This window comes from Pipistrellus kuhlii, unplaced genomic scaffold, assembly GCF_014108245.1.
Source record: "Pipistrellus kuhlii isolate mPipKuh1 unplaced genomic scaffold, mPipKuh1.p scaffold_m20_p_6, whole genome shotgun sequence".
Lineage (NCBI taxonomy): Eukaryota > Metazoa > Chordata > Mammalia > Chiroptera > Vespertilionidae > Pipistrellus > Pipistrellus kuhlii.
The window spans coordinates 519,395-534,595 of NW_023425562.1; the positions used below are offsets into that span (position 1 = coordinate 519,395).

Sequence of the window (15,201 nt, forward strand, 5' to 3'; positions counted from 1 at the left end):
GGGAAGGGAAAGGGAGAGAAACATCAACGATGAGAGAGAATCACTGATCAGCTGCCTCCTGCACGCCCCCGGCTGGAGATCGAGACTGCATCCCTGGCAGGTGCCCTGACCTGGAATCCAACCGTGACCTCCTGGTTCCTAGGGTGATGCTCAACCGCGGAGCCACGCCGGCCGGTGGGCTCGCCCTTTGTGCTCCTCACTGGCCTCATGCCCAGAATGCCCGGGGCTGGGCAGAGTGGGCCAGGGCGGGACTGGGGGTAGGGAAGAGGGGACTGGAGGGGAGGGGGGGAGGGGGGGAGGGAGGGCCCTCTGCTGGCTGAGCTGTCCAGGGCGGGGCCATCTCTGCCTCCAAGGCACTGGCACCCCCTCTCCCCCCTGCAGCTCGTTAGTGGGGAGGGTGCACAGAGGGACACCCCGCCCCCACAGGGCTGCCATGAATTACAGCTGAGCAGAGCGAAGGCTCGGCACAGGGCTCTCTGTGGACGGACTGTTCTGTTTCCTGCAGGACCACCTTCCCCCTTACACACCTCGGTGAGGGGACTGTCCGTCTGGTGGTTTAAGGCTCCACTGCTGTTAGAGGGCCTCCCTGCCCATCACTCCTGCTCAACGGCAGCCCCCGCACCGCTTGCAAGCGCCACCCATCCGTCCCGCCGCCTGCCATCGCCCTGTGCCCCAGCAAGGGGGCCACCGCCTGGGGGCAGGCCTGTGAGGTGCGGGCCGGCTGCAGATCTAAGTAACGGAACGAACGTGAGCCCTCGGAAGCCCGCACTCGCTCTCACGCTGCCCGGCCCGCACACCTCCAGGAGCAGCCTCTCCCTCCCCGCTCAGCACAGCGGCCCCGCAGCTGTCCCAGGGCCGCGATGCACACCTGGCTCTCCCCAGGATGGCCCTGGCCCGCGCCCTCGCCGGATCCGCAGGGCAGTGGGAGAGGGACGGGTGCTTTCCATCGTCGGATCCAAGTTTTAAACACAGTGGGCTTCACTCTTGGCACTGTTCTCTTCAAACACAAGGCCGCAGGCCGCATGTGCAGAGCAAACAGCTGAGACAGGAACAGCCCGGCGGGCGGGGCTCAGGGGCTGAGAATCGACCCAGGAACCAGGAGGTCAAGGCTCAAGCCCTGTCAGGGCACAGGCTGGGCTGCAGGTTTGATCCCCAGTTGGGGGCGTGCAGGAGGCAGCCGGTCTATGATTCTCTCTCATTATGGATGTTTCTCTCCCTGCCTCTCCTTCCCTTTCTGAAATCAATAAAAACAAAACAAAAAAAATAACATAGGAATACATGTGCAGTTGCAACATGCCTCTCCGAGCCACAGAATGTTCTAGAAACGGGATTTCCGCCTCTCTCCAACGGCTCTGACAGCAGAGGTGCTGAGAGCAGCTCTGCCTGTTCAGGACAATCTGACAGCCATGCGCGGTGCCTGGTCCCCGGTGGGCGATCGGTGCTGTGGCAGCAGGCGGTCTTGGCGACACCACGGACGGCAGGGCCAGCAGAGCTGGCCAACGCAGAGCGGCGGGCGGGGGGGCTCGCTCCAGGGGGCGGAGGGAGGCCTGGCGGCCCGGCCAGGGTCTCAGTGCACCCTGGCTGGATGCTCCATAAAGCCCCCGATGGCAGGCGGAGATGGCCATCTGTCGTCAGCTCCGGGCCAGGCAGAGACACAACGTGGGGCAGGTTGCTAACAACAGGGCTGCGGGAGGCGGGCGCCTCAGAGCAAGGAGCTGGCGCTCCCGTTAATAGCAAAAACCAGCCGCCGACAGGAACATAAGAAATGAACGGATGGAGGGTTTTAAAAGCTGGGCGGGGCGCTTTAGGCACAATCAGACGTAAACACAATGCTGCTAACCCACCGCAGCCACCTCTCTGCCTTCCCGGACCCGTTACCACCCGGTGCTGACAGTGTGCCAGCCGGACACCTGGTGAAGGGGGAGGCCACGGCGGGCAGGGGGCCCGGGCTGCGCCCAAAGCCCGCAGCGATCCGGCGTGTCCTGGTACAGACGGGCGCTGGAAAGGCATTTGCTCTGTGTCCCAATGCGCTCCTCGTAACAACGGGCTCATCTCCTTCTGTGCTCGCTCCCTTCCCCCCGCAGACCTCTGAACGCAGAACAAAGCCACTCGGGGGCAGTGCCCATCCGAGACCGGAAAGTCTTCTTCGCTCACCAGCCCAGCTCTGTGTGCGCACAGACGATGGGGGGAGAGGGGCAGGGAGAGAGAGGGGGGGAGAAAGAGAAGGGGAGCGAGAGAGGGCGAGAGAGAGGGTGAGAGAGGGGGGGACAGGAAACAGGGGAGCGTGCCCTCCTCCTTTGTCCTGTGTGATTCACTTGCTGCCTGCAATGGTAAGACCAATCAATCCTGATTGAATTATCCAACATTAACAGCTGAAAGTGATCAAAACGAATGGTGACAACACCGCCCAGTCAATACATCGATGCAAAGGGTTTGGTTCCTGGAGATTCGATCAGGTAAAATAAACAGATCCCTGTAGCCACCGAGCAGATTGAGTGGAAGGGCCTGGCGGAGTGTTTCCTCAGCAGCCCCGAGGCCCGCGAGGCGGGGAAACGCGGCCTGGAAACGCGGCCCCTGAGCCGCAGGCCCGCCACACGATTCTCTCCTCCAGGGCTCCGTCCAGCCACGCACCTGCGCGCCGGATCACAGCCCCAGACCAGGAGGGGCACAGAGCCCCGGGGGCCTCGTGAGATGGTGCCTCAGGACGCGGTGGGAAGTGGAAAACACGGTTCCCGAGTGACCGAAGGGGAGGGCTGAGCATCACAGGACATTTTCCAGCCTCAATGCACCTCGGCCCATTCCCTGCCCCCTACCGCCGGAATCCCCTCGACCCCTCCATCCTAACACGCCGTCCGCGGCCTCTCTACGGACCTGCTGGAGAGGACGGTCTGATCCTGCCATGAATTGTACAATAGCTTCTCTGGAGGCACCAATTAAAGGGCCATTACCGCTGGAAAGAAAGTGGCCTATTCAGCAGCAGCTTCGCGAACGCCCCCTGCTCACACCTGCACAAACCACTCGCACAAACACGCATTGTAGGATGTTATTCTTGGACAGCGCTGCCCGCTCTCCAAGCTGCTTCCTCCAGCTCTGCAGCAGGCGCGGTGAGGTCTGTTAGGAAAACACGGGAAACATTCAACATGCTCATTCGCTGTGAAGTAACGGAATGCGCGTTTGGCTCCAACAACGCACTCTTTCTCCTCAGCACCTCTTCCCGCCAGCGCGTGAGGCGGCCGGGAAGGGCACTGGAGTTCCTCGCAAACATGGGAGGAAACTCCCGAGAGGAAAGGAGGACACCCTGCCCGCGCCTACACAGCACGCGTCCCGGGACGGGCAGTGCGAGCTCCGGGTCCGAGGGTGTGGGCCATGTGACGTACAGGACAGATTCCTCACGGGAAAGGCGGGTCCAGGGTTGAGTTTTCCACAGAAACAGGTTTCCTTTATTCTAAAAGGAGCTGTGGTCTGTGAGGCCCTCAGGGTGATGGCTGGGCCTTGACCTTTCTGAAGATGGACAGGGTATATTGAGGAATTCTCAGAATTTGGAAAGGCCTTGAAGGCAGTACTAGTGAAACAACACACCCGTGTGTGTGCGTGTGTGTGCGTGCGTGTGTGTGTGTGTGTGCGCGCGCGCACATACGTGTGGAGGGTATATAATTTTATGCCCAACAAAGCACTCCTTGTCCACAGCGAGAGGCTTTTGTGTTTTTAATTGGAGGTAAACAGTGAAGGAAATGCAAGTTACACATTATGGTCATGACCTCAGGTGGGCGCCAGGGACAGATGCACCGCTGCCGGCCACCGGGCAACGTGGGCGCTCCTCTGACGGCCCCCACGCCTCTCTCTGATGGAAGAAGAAAGACACCACATGCTTCCAATCTCCAACAGGAGTTCAGTCCTTGGGACTTTAGGTGCATAACCTTTTATGAAATGTCCTTTCTAACCTTTAGGGGCGTAAAAACACAGATGAATTCTAGTGGAATGGCTGCATTTATTTTACGAACCAAGGAATGACCTACTGAAGGATGAAGCCAGAGATTCATTTTTCTGCTCTGTTGCTATTTTGGTTACCAACCTTTCTATTGTTGCCTTCATTTTAGTCCATTCCCCCTCATTCTAGAAATTAAAAAAAATAGTACTATGGTTTTCATATACTTACCATGCTTACATTCTATACAGGAAATAAAAGAAATCAAGATCTAAAAATCACATTCAATGCTCCCTCTAAACCCACGGGTAAAAGGCCATCTGGGTAACGAAAGCAAGCACACAGGACTGGGAACCCCTAAGGTTAAAGCATCAAAAGCCGAACACACTCAAAACTAGAAAAAGTTAATTCTCACCCACTTTTCTTAATGTACGGGAACTGAAAGCCACTGCTGCTACTGGGGTTTCCTAAAACAGGCACAGCTCATCCACCACATAGATCACGCCACACACCAACTAGAAATGATCACGTCTCCTAAAACAGACCTACCACATAGAAAGTGACCCGGCGCTAACTGTGAATGCTGTGCCTAGGAATGGGCTGAGCCTGGGGACTCGCACCAAGGCCAGCGAGGTATGACTCCGAGCTGTTAGCCTGGAAAGAGAATGCTCACGGCCTTGGATTATGACGTGAGACTTACGGCCGGATCACAACATGAACACGTCAGACATGTTGGGAGAGATGTTCTGGCCCCTTGAGATGGTAGGGACCTCACCATCTAAGGGAGTCAGTGCTGTGGCTCCTGCGTGTGACCTGGGGACATCCGGGGCCTCCAGATCCTTTCAGGGTCTGTTAGGTCAACGCGATTTCCACAGTAACACCCCTATGGCATCAGCCCTCTACAGGCCCATCCTCCCGTGTGCGCTCGGAGGAGTGTTAGGGGCTGCTTGGCACGTGCCGTTATTCCTCTGACGGTTGGGGGAATTGCGTGTCTGTCCATTCTTGCGTTTAAAACATTTCTCAATTTTTTTTCTAATATAGAAACTATCAATAGCCACATGGATCAAAGTCCTTTGTGGCCCTCAATCATGTTTAAGTGTCAAGGCGTCCTGAGATCAAAGGAGTTAAGAACCGCCGGTCTTTATGAATTGTAGAAAAGAGTGAATCCTCTGTTCCAGGAAACCCCCAAATGCACCGTGAAAGAACCGGGGGTCAGCAGGATGCCCCTCATCGCTCAGCTCCGTCCGATCCACCTCGGCCCCCAGGCCAGAACTGCCCGTGTTGGGATCTCTTAGGAAAGACAGTGAAGCTTTACCACCAGGTTAGTTCCCCTGGGACCTACTGATACAGCTGCCCCCTCAGCCACGACCTCCCCCTCCATGGTCAACTGCAGCCTGAAACTATAACTGGGAATCCCAGAAATAAACAATTCTTGTCTTAAATTTCACCCGGTTCTGAGTAGCGCAAAGAAATCTGGCTAGCCGTCCCGCGCTGCCCTGTCCAGGAGGCAAATCACCCTTCGCCCAGGGTATCCACACTACACCCTCCCCTCCCCCTCCCACCACGTCCACCAGTCACTCAGCCGCCTCGGTTATGAGACCAGTTACCAGAGACAGACCATGCTCGCCTAACTTTCATTACAGTACATTGCTGTAACTGCTCTCCTGTATTACTGCTGTTGTTACTCTAGTAATGTGCCTGACTTTTAAACTTAGCTGTCACAGGCATGTGTGTACAGGAAAAACACAGTACCTACAGTGCCTCGCCTGGGGGGTTTCCAATGTGTGCTCCTCGGGTAAAGGGGGACTGTAGGTACAGACGTGGAGCCTGAGTGCGGACGTGTTTTCAAGCACATGAGATGGAAGTCAGTCTCCTCAGAGTCCCCATGACTTTGGTGTTCTGCTTCACCGTTTACAGCCTAATGAACAGAACTCGAGGTGTATCACCAAGGCCACTCTTCCTCTGATGCCTAGTGCGGTAAGAATAAACTTTCCAATAATAATGTGGGCTCCTCGCTTAATAAGACACCATTTTACATAATCCTCTAACTTGGCCTGCCTTCTCTACTCAATTCACACAGCCCGGACCGAGGAGAGCTCTACTGGAAGTGATGACAAGCTAGACAGCAACTCTGTTTGGTCCCTGACTCAGTATGTCAGTTACATGGCTTCCCTGTTTTATTTCACCTCCTTAATTTGCTAGTTGCTCCCTTATAGAATAACTGAGAAGAGAGCCTCTCACTTCCTTATTCTGACACAAAATTAACACCATTCCACCTTCCCTGAACAGGGAGGCACAAGGCTGCTCAGGGCCCAAGGGTGGGGTGGGGCCAGGGAGTGGGCGGGGCTCAGCCAGAATAATGCCTCCTTGAATGTTCAAGGAAGTCAACACAAAAATATAATTACCCCCACCCAGTGTAGGCTAAATCAAGAATTTATTGTTAATAATAGTGCTCATCATAAAATAATATTGAGTTCAAATCCATTCTCCACCAAGGGTTTAACACACACACACACACACACACACACACACGTTTCTTTCACACAATTTCATCAGAAAATCAGGATAGGTATCATGCCCATTTTCCAGATGAAGTAACAACAAAAAATAGTTATTTTCCTTTCTGTAATAAGCCATAGGATCCAGTCTCTGGCTCATTATTTAACTATTAGTCTCCTGCTAAACCAGATTCCTGTTATACTTTATAGTTTATGCCTTAGAACCAGCTCTGTCCTTCCATGGTTACCTAGCAACAACCCCTTACATGTTACACGTGTGTATCATTGCTTCACATCTGAGGTTCGGAGCCATCCTGGGCCTGAGCAAGGTCACCTCTCTAGGAAGTGGGATGCTCAAGGCTGCCCTGAACATGTTTGGTGCCAATGGTTACGGCCAAGGCAGTTACAAGCATTGATCCCTTCCTCTGCTCCATGGGAACAGCACCTTTGTGCCCCTTCTCCTTTCCGTGTGTGACCCCGCAGGACCGTAACCGGCCGTGCCTCCCGCCGGGCCCGGTGAGAGCGGAGCATGAATAAAACAGGGGCTGAGAACCGGCCCTGACAGGCGAGGTGCGTGGGCGCCCCCCTGCCGTCCAATCACCTGACCCCTAAGTCCAGCTCCCTGGGTCAGAAGGTCTAATTACAGGGCTGCTCGCCTTCTTTTCATGATTGACAGCAGCTGGAGGCAAAACGACTTTGGTGCCTGCTGATCCGGCCCCTCCGGCCCCTCCGGCCCAGCACACAGGCGTCCTGGGGCCCCGTGAGCCCTCCCCGAATCCAGATGGACACGCCGCGCCCCTCCCTCGGCGGGGAGCCAGGAGGTCAAGCCCAGCCTCGCGGGACGTTACCTGCAGCTCCGTCTGGAAGAAGAACTTCTGCGGACACTGTGTGCAGTCGTAGATCTTGTCTTCCTGTCCGTGGGCGGAGAAAATGTGCTGCTGCAGCTTGTTTGCCTGGACAAACACTGCAATGAGAAAAACGGGCGCCGTTACCTCCTTCCGAAACGGCCTCCGGGGAGGAGGCCCAGAGTCGGTGGACGAGGCACAGGCCTGGGCGTGTGTGCAGGGGGGGGGGGAGTGACCCCGGCCCCCTTCGCTCTGCCTGGTCTCTGGCTTTCGTGACGATGCCCTTGACGGAGCATCAGGTTCACCCAAATGGCTCCAAAGCCAGGGCTTATGGAGGTCCTGCTCCCTGTAAATCTTTTCGAAATAAAGCCCCAAATTGTCAAATGCACAGCAGCACTGTCGGAACCCCGTTTTCTCAGCAACCCACAGGATAAGAAATCATAAATGCCAAACCCTGTTTATTGTATTTGCCTAAAGTTACAGCTAGCAAACAGTTCTCTATTTAAATGCGCTAATGCTGAGAACGGTACTGCTCGGCAGCTCGGGGGCACTGTCTATAAATATGAAACAGAACCCCAGGTAACGTCTCTTTGGGTCCTTTAAGATCAACTCAGCCTACACACAGAACGCGAGGGTTTCAATAATATAAACATGTTCAATTTTAATGACTACAAAACAAGGCCCTAAGCCTGTGTAACAGTTTACCTGGGAGACATCCTATTAATAATTAAATTGTAGATGCCAGAGGCAGTGTTTGGGTTGGCAGCGCGGCTCCTGACGGATGCCTGGTGCACTGTGACCTAAAAAAGTTCGCCTCCACAATATTAATCGGGACAGGCGGGAAGAGGGCTTATTAAAGACGCCGGCGTTTGGCTTTGACTCTGCGCTAATCATTAAAATTATTCTAATTGCCAGCCAACCTAAAATATTAGAATATTGCTCTTATGAGTCATGCATTTTAATCACATTTCTCATTACCCTAAAAACTGCTCAGATTTCCTCTCCCACCTAACAATGCCAGGGTCCCCCACCTTATACTGTTATTGCTAAAAAACGACTTTAAGATACACGAGAACAATTTAGGCCTGTCAGCCGGAAAGTGCAGACTGCTCGTAATTAAAGCCTTTGTCTCTCCCCACATCACCACAAAGAAACGGTTTTCAGACAGATTTGCAAAGAATGTCCGTGTCATTTAGCACCTTTTATGAGGCTTCTGGCCACATCACGAGCTGTTTCACGAGGGTCTCAATTATGAGGAGACCTCGGACCCCGCCTCCTCACGAAGACTTATTTAGGAACATTTATGAAGAATCCAGACGCCCGACTTGTAGCTCAAGATAAATACTACATGACAGAATTTTTAAGTACAAATTCCGAAAAATGAAAGAATAAGTCTGCCCTTGCCAGTTTGGCTCCATGGATGGAGTGTCGGCCTGCAGACTGAAGAGTCGTGGGTTCAATTCCAGTCAAGGGCACGTACCTGGGTTCCAGGCTTAATCTTTGACCCTGGTGGTGCACTTGTGGGAGGATACCAATTGATGTTTCTCTCTCTGTGTCTCTCCCCCTCCCATCCACTCTAAAAATCAATGGGAAAATATCCTCAGGTGAGGATTAACAAAAAAATAAAAATAAACAGAGAAATAGTCCTGAAAGAAGCTGTGGCCCTGGAATTACCGAGGAGGCAGCCGAAGGCCGAGCCGCTCACTCAGCCCTGCCCCTGCCCTGCCCCTCATCCCTGCGCAGAGCGCCAAGGCCTGGCCCCGGAGTGAGGAGTCGCTGCCTGGGATGTGGCTCGGGAAACCAAGAAGCCAATTCCGAGAGCCTACATGTTTCTTTTCCTGACAAAGAAGAAAGAAACGTAGCCCGGAGGGACGTAACCGCCGAGTCCCGGCGCAGGCAAAGCGACCAGAGGAGCCGGGGTGAGGGTGTCCTCGGGGAGTCCCAGCACCGCGTGCGGCCACGCTTCCGCCCGGGGCTGCCAGCTATCGTTTCTGATGGGCGTTTCTTGGGGTGCTACAACGTGACCTCTTACCACAGCGAATACACATTTCTTCTCCGATGTGTCTATTTATATCCACGTCTCCCTTAAAAATGCCAGTGTCCTAGGAAATGAATGCCTTATCAACTGCTGCCAAGTTCAGGGACTTTTGGGAGGATTATAATAATCTTTTCATTTCCAGGGCACTGTAACTCCGTGGTTGAGCGTCAACCTATGAACCAGGAGGTCGCCGTTCAATTCCTGGTCAGGGCACAGGCCCGGTTGTAGGGTGGATTTTTAGGGTGGGACCTGCAAGAGGCAGCTGATCAATGGTTCTCTCTCACCACTGATGTGTCCCTCTCCCTCCCTCTCCCTTCCTCTCTGAAGTCAATAATAATAATAATAATAATAATATTTCCATTGCTTGTGGGCAGTGTTATAAAGCAGGGAGGGCGGGGAATCTGGCCTGGCCCTACCTCCGCGCTGGGGGGAGCTCATTACATGTCTGCCCGGATGCAGCAGGCTAACCCTACGGTGACATCCGCACGGCCCGCCAATGATGCTACAAAGAGCCACGCGGCCCCCGGAAGGTAAAAGGCTCCCCCGGACCAAGTCTTCCTGCGGAAAAAGCGGACACATGGACAGCAGGGCCGCGCGTTTAGTCCGACGACTCCTGACTGAAAAGTGGCTCCATCAGGCTCTGTGCCTCGGTAACCTTCTGACGTGGAGAAGAGAAAACGGAACAAAACCGGGATGTCATTTTCCAAACGGAAAAGGGCAAGCTTCTGGGAGGACCGGAAATGCTATTTGCTCGTCCTCCTGGCTGCCCTCCCGGCCCACCTGAGCCTCTAAGCAGCGGCGATCCATGATGCTGCAGCAGAACCGAACAGGCCCCGTCCTCTCTGCCAGGCGGGCCTGCCTCCCTGCGTACCTGTGAAGCACACGGGGCACTTGAAGGTGCCCCCCATGCCCTCGAAGCTGTGCTCGATCAGGTGGCACTGCAGCTTGGCCGGGGAGTCGAAGGTCTGGCTGCAGAGCTTGCACTCGTGGTTGAGTCCTTCATCTGTCAAGGAAAACACAGGAGCAGAGACGTGAGAACGCACCTGTGCTCAGGGGACGGCTGAGCTGACGATGCCTGCGTTCGGCACCCACTGCCCTCGCCTCCTGGCAGTGAGCGGTTTCTGGTTACTTCCCTGGATGCATTACAGCAATTTAACACACTTCCGAAATGTAACACCCGAGCTGACACGAAGGCGGATTTCTGCGTAGGCAGTGCATTTTATTAAGCTCTTAAAGCGCAACTGGCAGCTCCCTTCTCTATCACAGGTTTACGGCTGCGTATTTCCAAAGCCCTCAAGATAAAGGACCCTGGAAAGATGGACAGCTTCTCTCTCAGGCCTTTTCTCCCGTTTACCTAGAAAGTTCTAGACGTTTCGGTTTCTAACTATAAACTTCTGAGTGGTATTCCCACTAATGAGATTTTCTTTTTTTAATTCCAAAATTTTCAGGGAATGTCGAATTATTATCAATGCTTATCGTCTCCTGCAAATGCGCTTTCTGTGCGTGGTACCCCCAGACCATCTCTCCTCCAGTCGCTGCTCCTTTCCTGGGAGGACAGTTTCAATTCACCCGCCTGCACTCACCCTGCCCTTCTCCCAGGGCGCCTTCCGGAGCTCCAGGCTCACTTTCCAGATTTTTCTTTGATGTCTTAGGAACAAGATGGTAGAAAAATATTTTCAAGTATAGTAACCATTGCTATATAATGTGAAACGTTTGTGTTATAGACAAAACCTGTTTTTATGTTGCCCTTTTCCTCTCGTTAAAATGTTTATAAAATTTAAAACTTAATCTAGTTTGCTTCAATGAGCGAGGAGAGTAAGAGGTGAAAAGCAGCAGCCCTCATAAGGACCCAGGACTTCCTGGTTCCAGACCCTGTGGTTCTAAGGGCAGACACCAATTCTTTTCCCGCCACAGCCCGCGGCTCCTGTGCCATCCCATGCTCCAGAGGGGGAGACTGGGCCCCGGGAACGGAGGCCCATGCTCCAGAGGGGGAGACTGGGCCCCGGGAATGGAGGCCCATGCTCCAGAGGGGGAGACTGGGCCCCAGGAACGGAGGCCCATGCTCCAGAGGGGGAGACTGGGCCCCGGGAACGGAGGCCGGTGCTCCAGCGGGGGAGACGGAGGCCCCGGGAACGGAGGCCCATGCTCCAGAGGGGGAGACTGGGCCCCGGGAATGGAGGCCCATGCTCCAGAGGGGGAGACTGGGCCCCGGGAATGGAGACTGTGCTCCAGAGGGGGAGACGAAGGCCCCGGGAATGGAGGCCGGTGCTCCAGAGGAGGAGACGGAGGCCCCGGGAATGGAGGCCTATGCTCCAGAGGAGGAGACGAAGGCCCAGGGAACGGAGGCCTATGCTCCAGAGGGGGAGACTGGGCCCCGGGAATGGAGGCCTATGCTCCAGAGGAGGAGACGAAGGCCCAGGGAATGGAGGCCCATGCTCCAGAGGGGGAGACTGGGCCCCGGGAACGGAGGCCCATGCTCCAGAGGGGGAGACGAAGGCCCCGGGAATGGAGGCCGGTGCTCCAGAGGGGGAGACTGGGCCCCGGGAACGGAGGCCCATGCTCCAGAGGGGGAGACGAAGGCCCCGGGAATGGAGGCCGGTGCTCCAGAGGGGGAGACTGGGCCCCGGGAACGGAGGCTGGTGCTCCAGAGGGGGAGACTGGGCCCCGGGAACGGAGGCTGGTGCTCCAGAGGAGGAGACTGGGCCCCGGGAATGGAGGCCGGTGCTCCAGAGGGGGAGACGGAGGCCCCGGGAATGGAGGCCGGTGCTCCAGAGGGGGAGACTGGGCCCCGGGAATGGAGGCCCATGCTCCAGAGGGGGAGACTGGGCCCCGGGAATGGAGGCCCATGCTCCAGAGGGGGAGACTGGGCCCCGGGAATGGAGGCCGGTGCTCCAGAGGGGGAGACTGGGCCCCGGGAATGGAGGCCCATGCTCCAGAGGGGGAGACTGGGCCCCGGGAATGGAGGCCGGTGCTCCAGAGGGGGAGACTGGGCCCCGGGAATGGAGGCCCATGCTCCAGAGGGGGAGACTGGGCCCCGGGAATGGAGGCCGGTGCTCCAGAGGAGCGAAAGCGATTGCTCTCAGTCCCAGGGGCAATCACCGATGGAGCCAAAACCTACCCCGAGGCAGCCTGGACTCGGACTCAGGCAGCTTGGCTCAGGGTCTGGGACCTTCACAGAGAAGCAAGGCCAACACCAGCTCCCCGGGGCGAGCACTGAGGAGGAGTCGGGGTTAGGGCTGCCATTTAACCTGCCTTCACCGGCTTTTCTCTTCTCTTATTTGCAACGACAAAGCTCGCGAGGAAGGAACGTCTGTGTGGGACACCCAGACCTGGGACCGGAGACAAACACACACGGTGGGGGCGGCGCGTCTTCCCCGTTCGGTCCCCTCGCTCAGCACAACACGGACGCGGGAGTCCTCCTCCCGCTCACATTACTGGCAACACAAAAGCCCAATTACAAAGTGAGCGATTATGCGCTAACACGGGGTAAAATCACTCTATTTGTATTCCTAATCTTCCCTCCCACACAAGCACGCGTCTTTAGAAGCAGAGGGTCGGAATTGGTGAAAACAGAAGCAAAGCACTAATTAAGCCACCCAGCTCTGTCTGCATTTCACAGGAGATAAAGACTGGCTCTGCGTCTGGGTGGCAGAGCAAGCGCCTCGCGGTAATTCTGTAAGGAGGAGTTTAATTGTGCATACTGACACGACAAGGGCTACACAGAAAGCTTTAGGGATTATGTAAGATCCAGGGGTTTTATCTGTTCTGTTCTTTTTTAATCTTAAAGTTACCAAAAATTTGCCAAATTTTAGATAGTGAGAAACAGAAGAAACACCATTGATTGTAGGGCACTGGGTCAGTAAGTTAATCCTCAGGAAGACTTGCCAAATTTAAACGTTTCCTGTTTCCTCAATGCTGTATGCCTTTATGTTGGTAGTATGACAGTAACTAAGAGTTTTAATTTTATCTTTAAATTATTTGTCTGTGGGCTAGAATTCTTACACGTCTGCTCTCCGGGAAGGTCCGGGGCTTTCCTGGGGCCGAGGGCTGACGGTCACAGGACCTAGCGCGGTGCCAGTACATCGGTGATGTGATGCTCTCTTCCTTGGCTGTGAGCATCTTGTTTGGGCAATAACAGAAGGAAACAAACAAAGCAGATGCCGTGGGTCTGCACACGGAGCATTTCTCATCGTGTTTATTCACTTCTTACCCGGAGAGCAGAGCAGCCTTCACAGAACGTGCCCAAGTCCAAATGCAGTCACATGACCCCACACGGAGGCGGCACACGTCTCCTACGCCCATTTCACAGAGGCGGAAAGTGAGGCCCAGGGAGCTGAAAGGCCTTCCCTCAGAGTCACGGGGCAGCCACTGGCAGAGCCCGGACACGAGATTCCCGCCCATTTCGCTCCGGGAGCTGCCCACGTTCACGTCAGCAATGGGAACCCTCAGGAACCGCAGGACCATCGCCGGGGCCGGCCTTTCAGAGCCCCTTCAGTGAAGGCATGGGGACATGGAGACCTGTAGGAAGGGCTGCCTGCCTCTTCCTTCGAAGGAGCAGAGTGAGGTCTTTTGCCACAAATCCTGTACCTCCTGGGCCTCGCCGGGCAGACAACGCATCGGCGCTGCTCCACAGCGCTGCTCAGTGAGCCGCACCAGCCGGCTCAGGCAGGCAGCGCCCCTCGCGGTGTTGCCCCTGGGCCGGTCCCAGGCCCCCCACCAGGGCCACAGGGTCAACGCAGAAAGAACGAGAAATGGGGCCCGAAGCAGTACAGGCTACCGGAATTCATTTCACAGTTTTAATTGGAGAAGGGGGCCGGCAGTGATGGCAAACTAAGCTTGTTTATGAGAACTGTGGAAGCTCATCCTATTCGGCGTCTGCTTCTCTGAGCTCTTGCGCACGCTGACATTTGCACTGTGAGGCCAGAGCGGTGTCTGGACTTTCAAAGACCTGCTAAACCTCCGTGCTGCGGCCGCGCTGCGCCAGGCCCGTGGCCTTCCCGAGCGGGGCCCTCCCCGCTCCTCCCCGCGGGCGCGGGCGCGGGCGCGAGAGCAGGAAGGAGCGCGGCGGTGAATGTGAAGTCGGGTGCATGAGGCGATGCTATCAACACCTCCGATTTCAGGCGACCTTCAGCCCAGACTCCATTCTGCCCACGGAGCCACAGCTCGCGCCCCGCCTCCCCCTCCGCCGTCTTCCTAGAGGTGCCAGCAGTTTAAACATTCAATCCAAGCCACCATTTCTGTCTCCGGAAAGGTAGCAGCTGACAGTAATTGGATAATAGAGCCTGACTCATTTATTACAGAGAGATTCTGAGTCAATTGATTTAATAACCATTACAATATTCCATTAAGGATATAATAGGCTAATGCAGCCCTATTTCTTATTAAGAGTTATAGATGGGACCTGCAGATGAAACTTCTAGAGCCTCATCCTCTTTCTGCCATGCGTACTCCCCAGGTTTTCTGCAGTGAGACGATTTATTTGCCTTTGTAGGTAACTTTGGAAACCGAAGAACAAAAAATACTGGCCTTTCTGTACCCTATTAATAGATTGATTCCAACACTGAAATTCTGATAACCAAAAAGGCGGGCAGGAAATGAGCGATATTATGCAGTGACAGCACCCCATGCCGGAGCATTAGACCGAAAAGCATCTGAGCGAGTACACGCGAGAGCAGAAATGAGCGGAGAAAGGGAGAAGGTCACGCCAGGGTGCAAAGGTGCGGACGGGATGAGACACGGAGCTTCAGCACAAATCTGTTTCTTCTCAGAACAAGCAGAAAGCCCCGCTCTGCGAGTCCTGGGGGCGGAGGGTCATGTGGCCAGCCCTGGGGTCCAAGGTCAGAAGGTGAGAGGCGCTCCCACCACTGGGAACCCGCTGCGGGCAGCCGCCTTCTG

General features: G+C 55.2%; 1 protein-coding gene across 6 annotated transcripts in view; it reads right to left on the minus strand.

The window, feature by feature from the left end:
• The window catches only part of ZNF521 (zinc finger protein 521), a 227,785-nt gene that overhangs the window by 11,580 nt on the left and 201,004 nt on the right, over positions 1–15,201 (minus strand). For 4 of the 6 annotated variants that reach the window (XM_036418786.2, XM_036418785.2, XM_036418787.2 and 1 more), the window contains 2 exons: positions 10,178–10,309; positions 7,272–7,387 (listed from right to left, as the gene is read on the minus strand). The exons of the other annotated variants lie outside the window; for them this stretch is intronic. In XM_036418786.2, the coding sequence (XP_036274679.1) occupies positions 7,272–7,387; positions 10,178–10,309 (248 nt within the window). The remainder of the gene's footprint in view (positions 1–7,271; positions 7,388–10,177; positions 10,310–15,201) is intronic. 6 annotated transcript variants of the gene reach the window in all.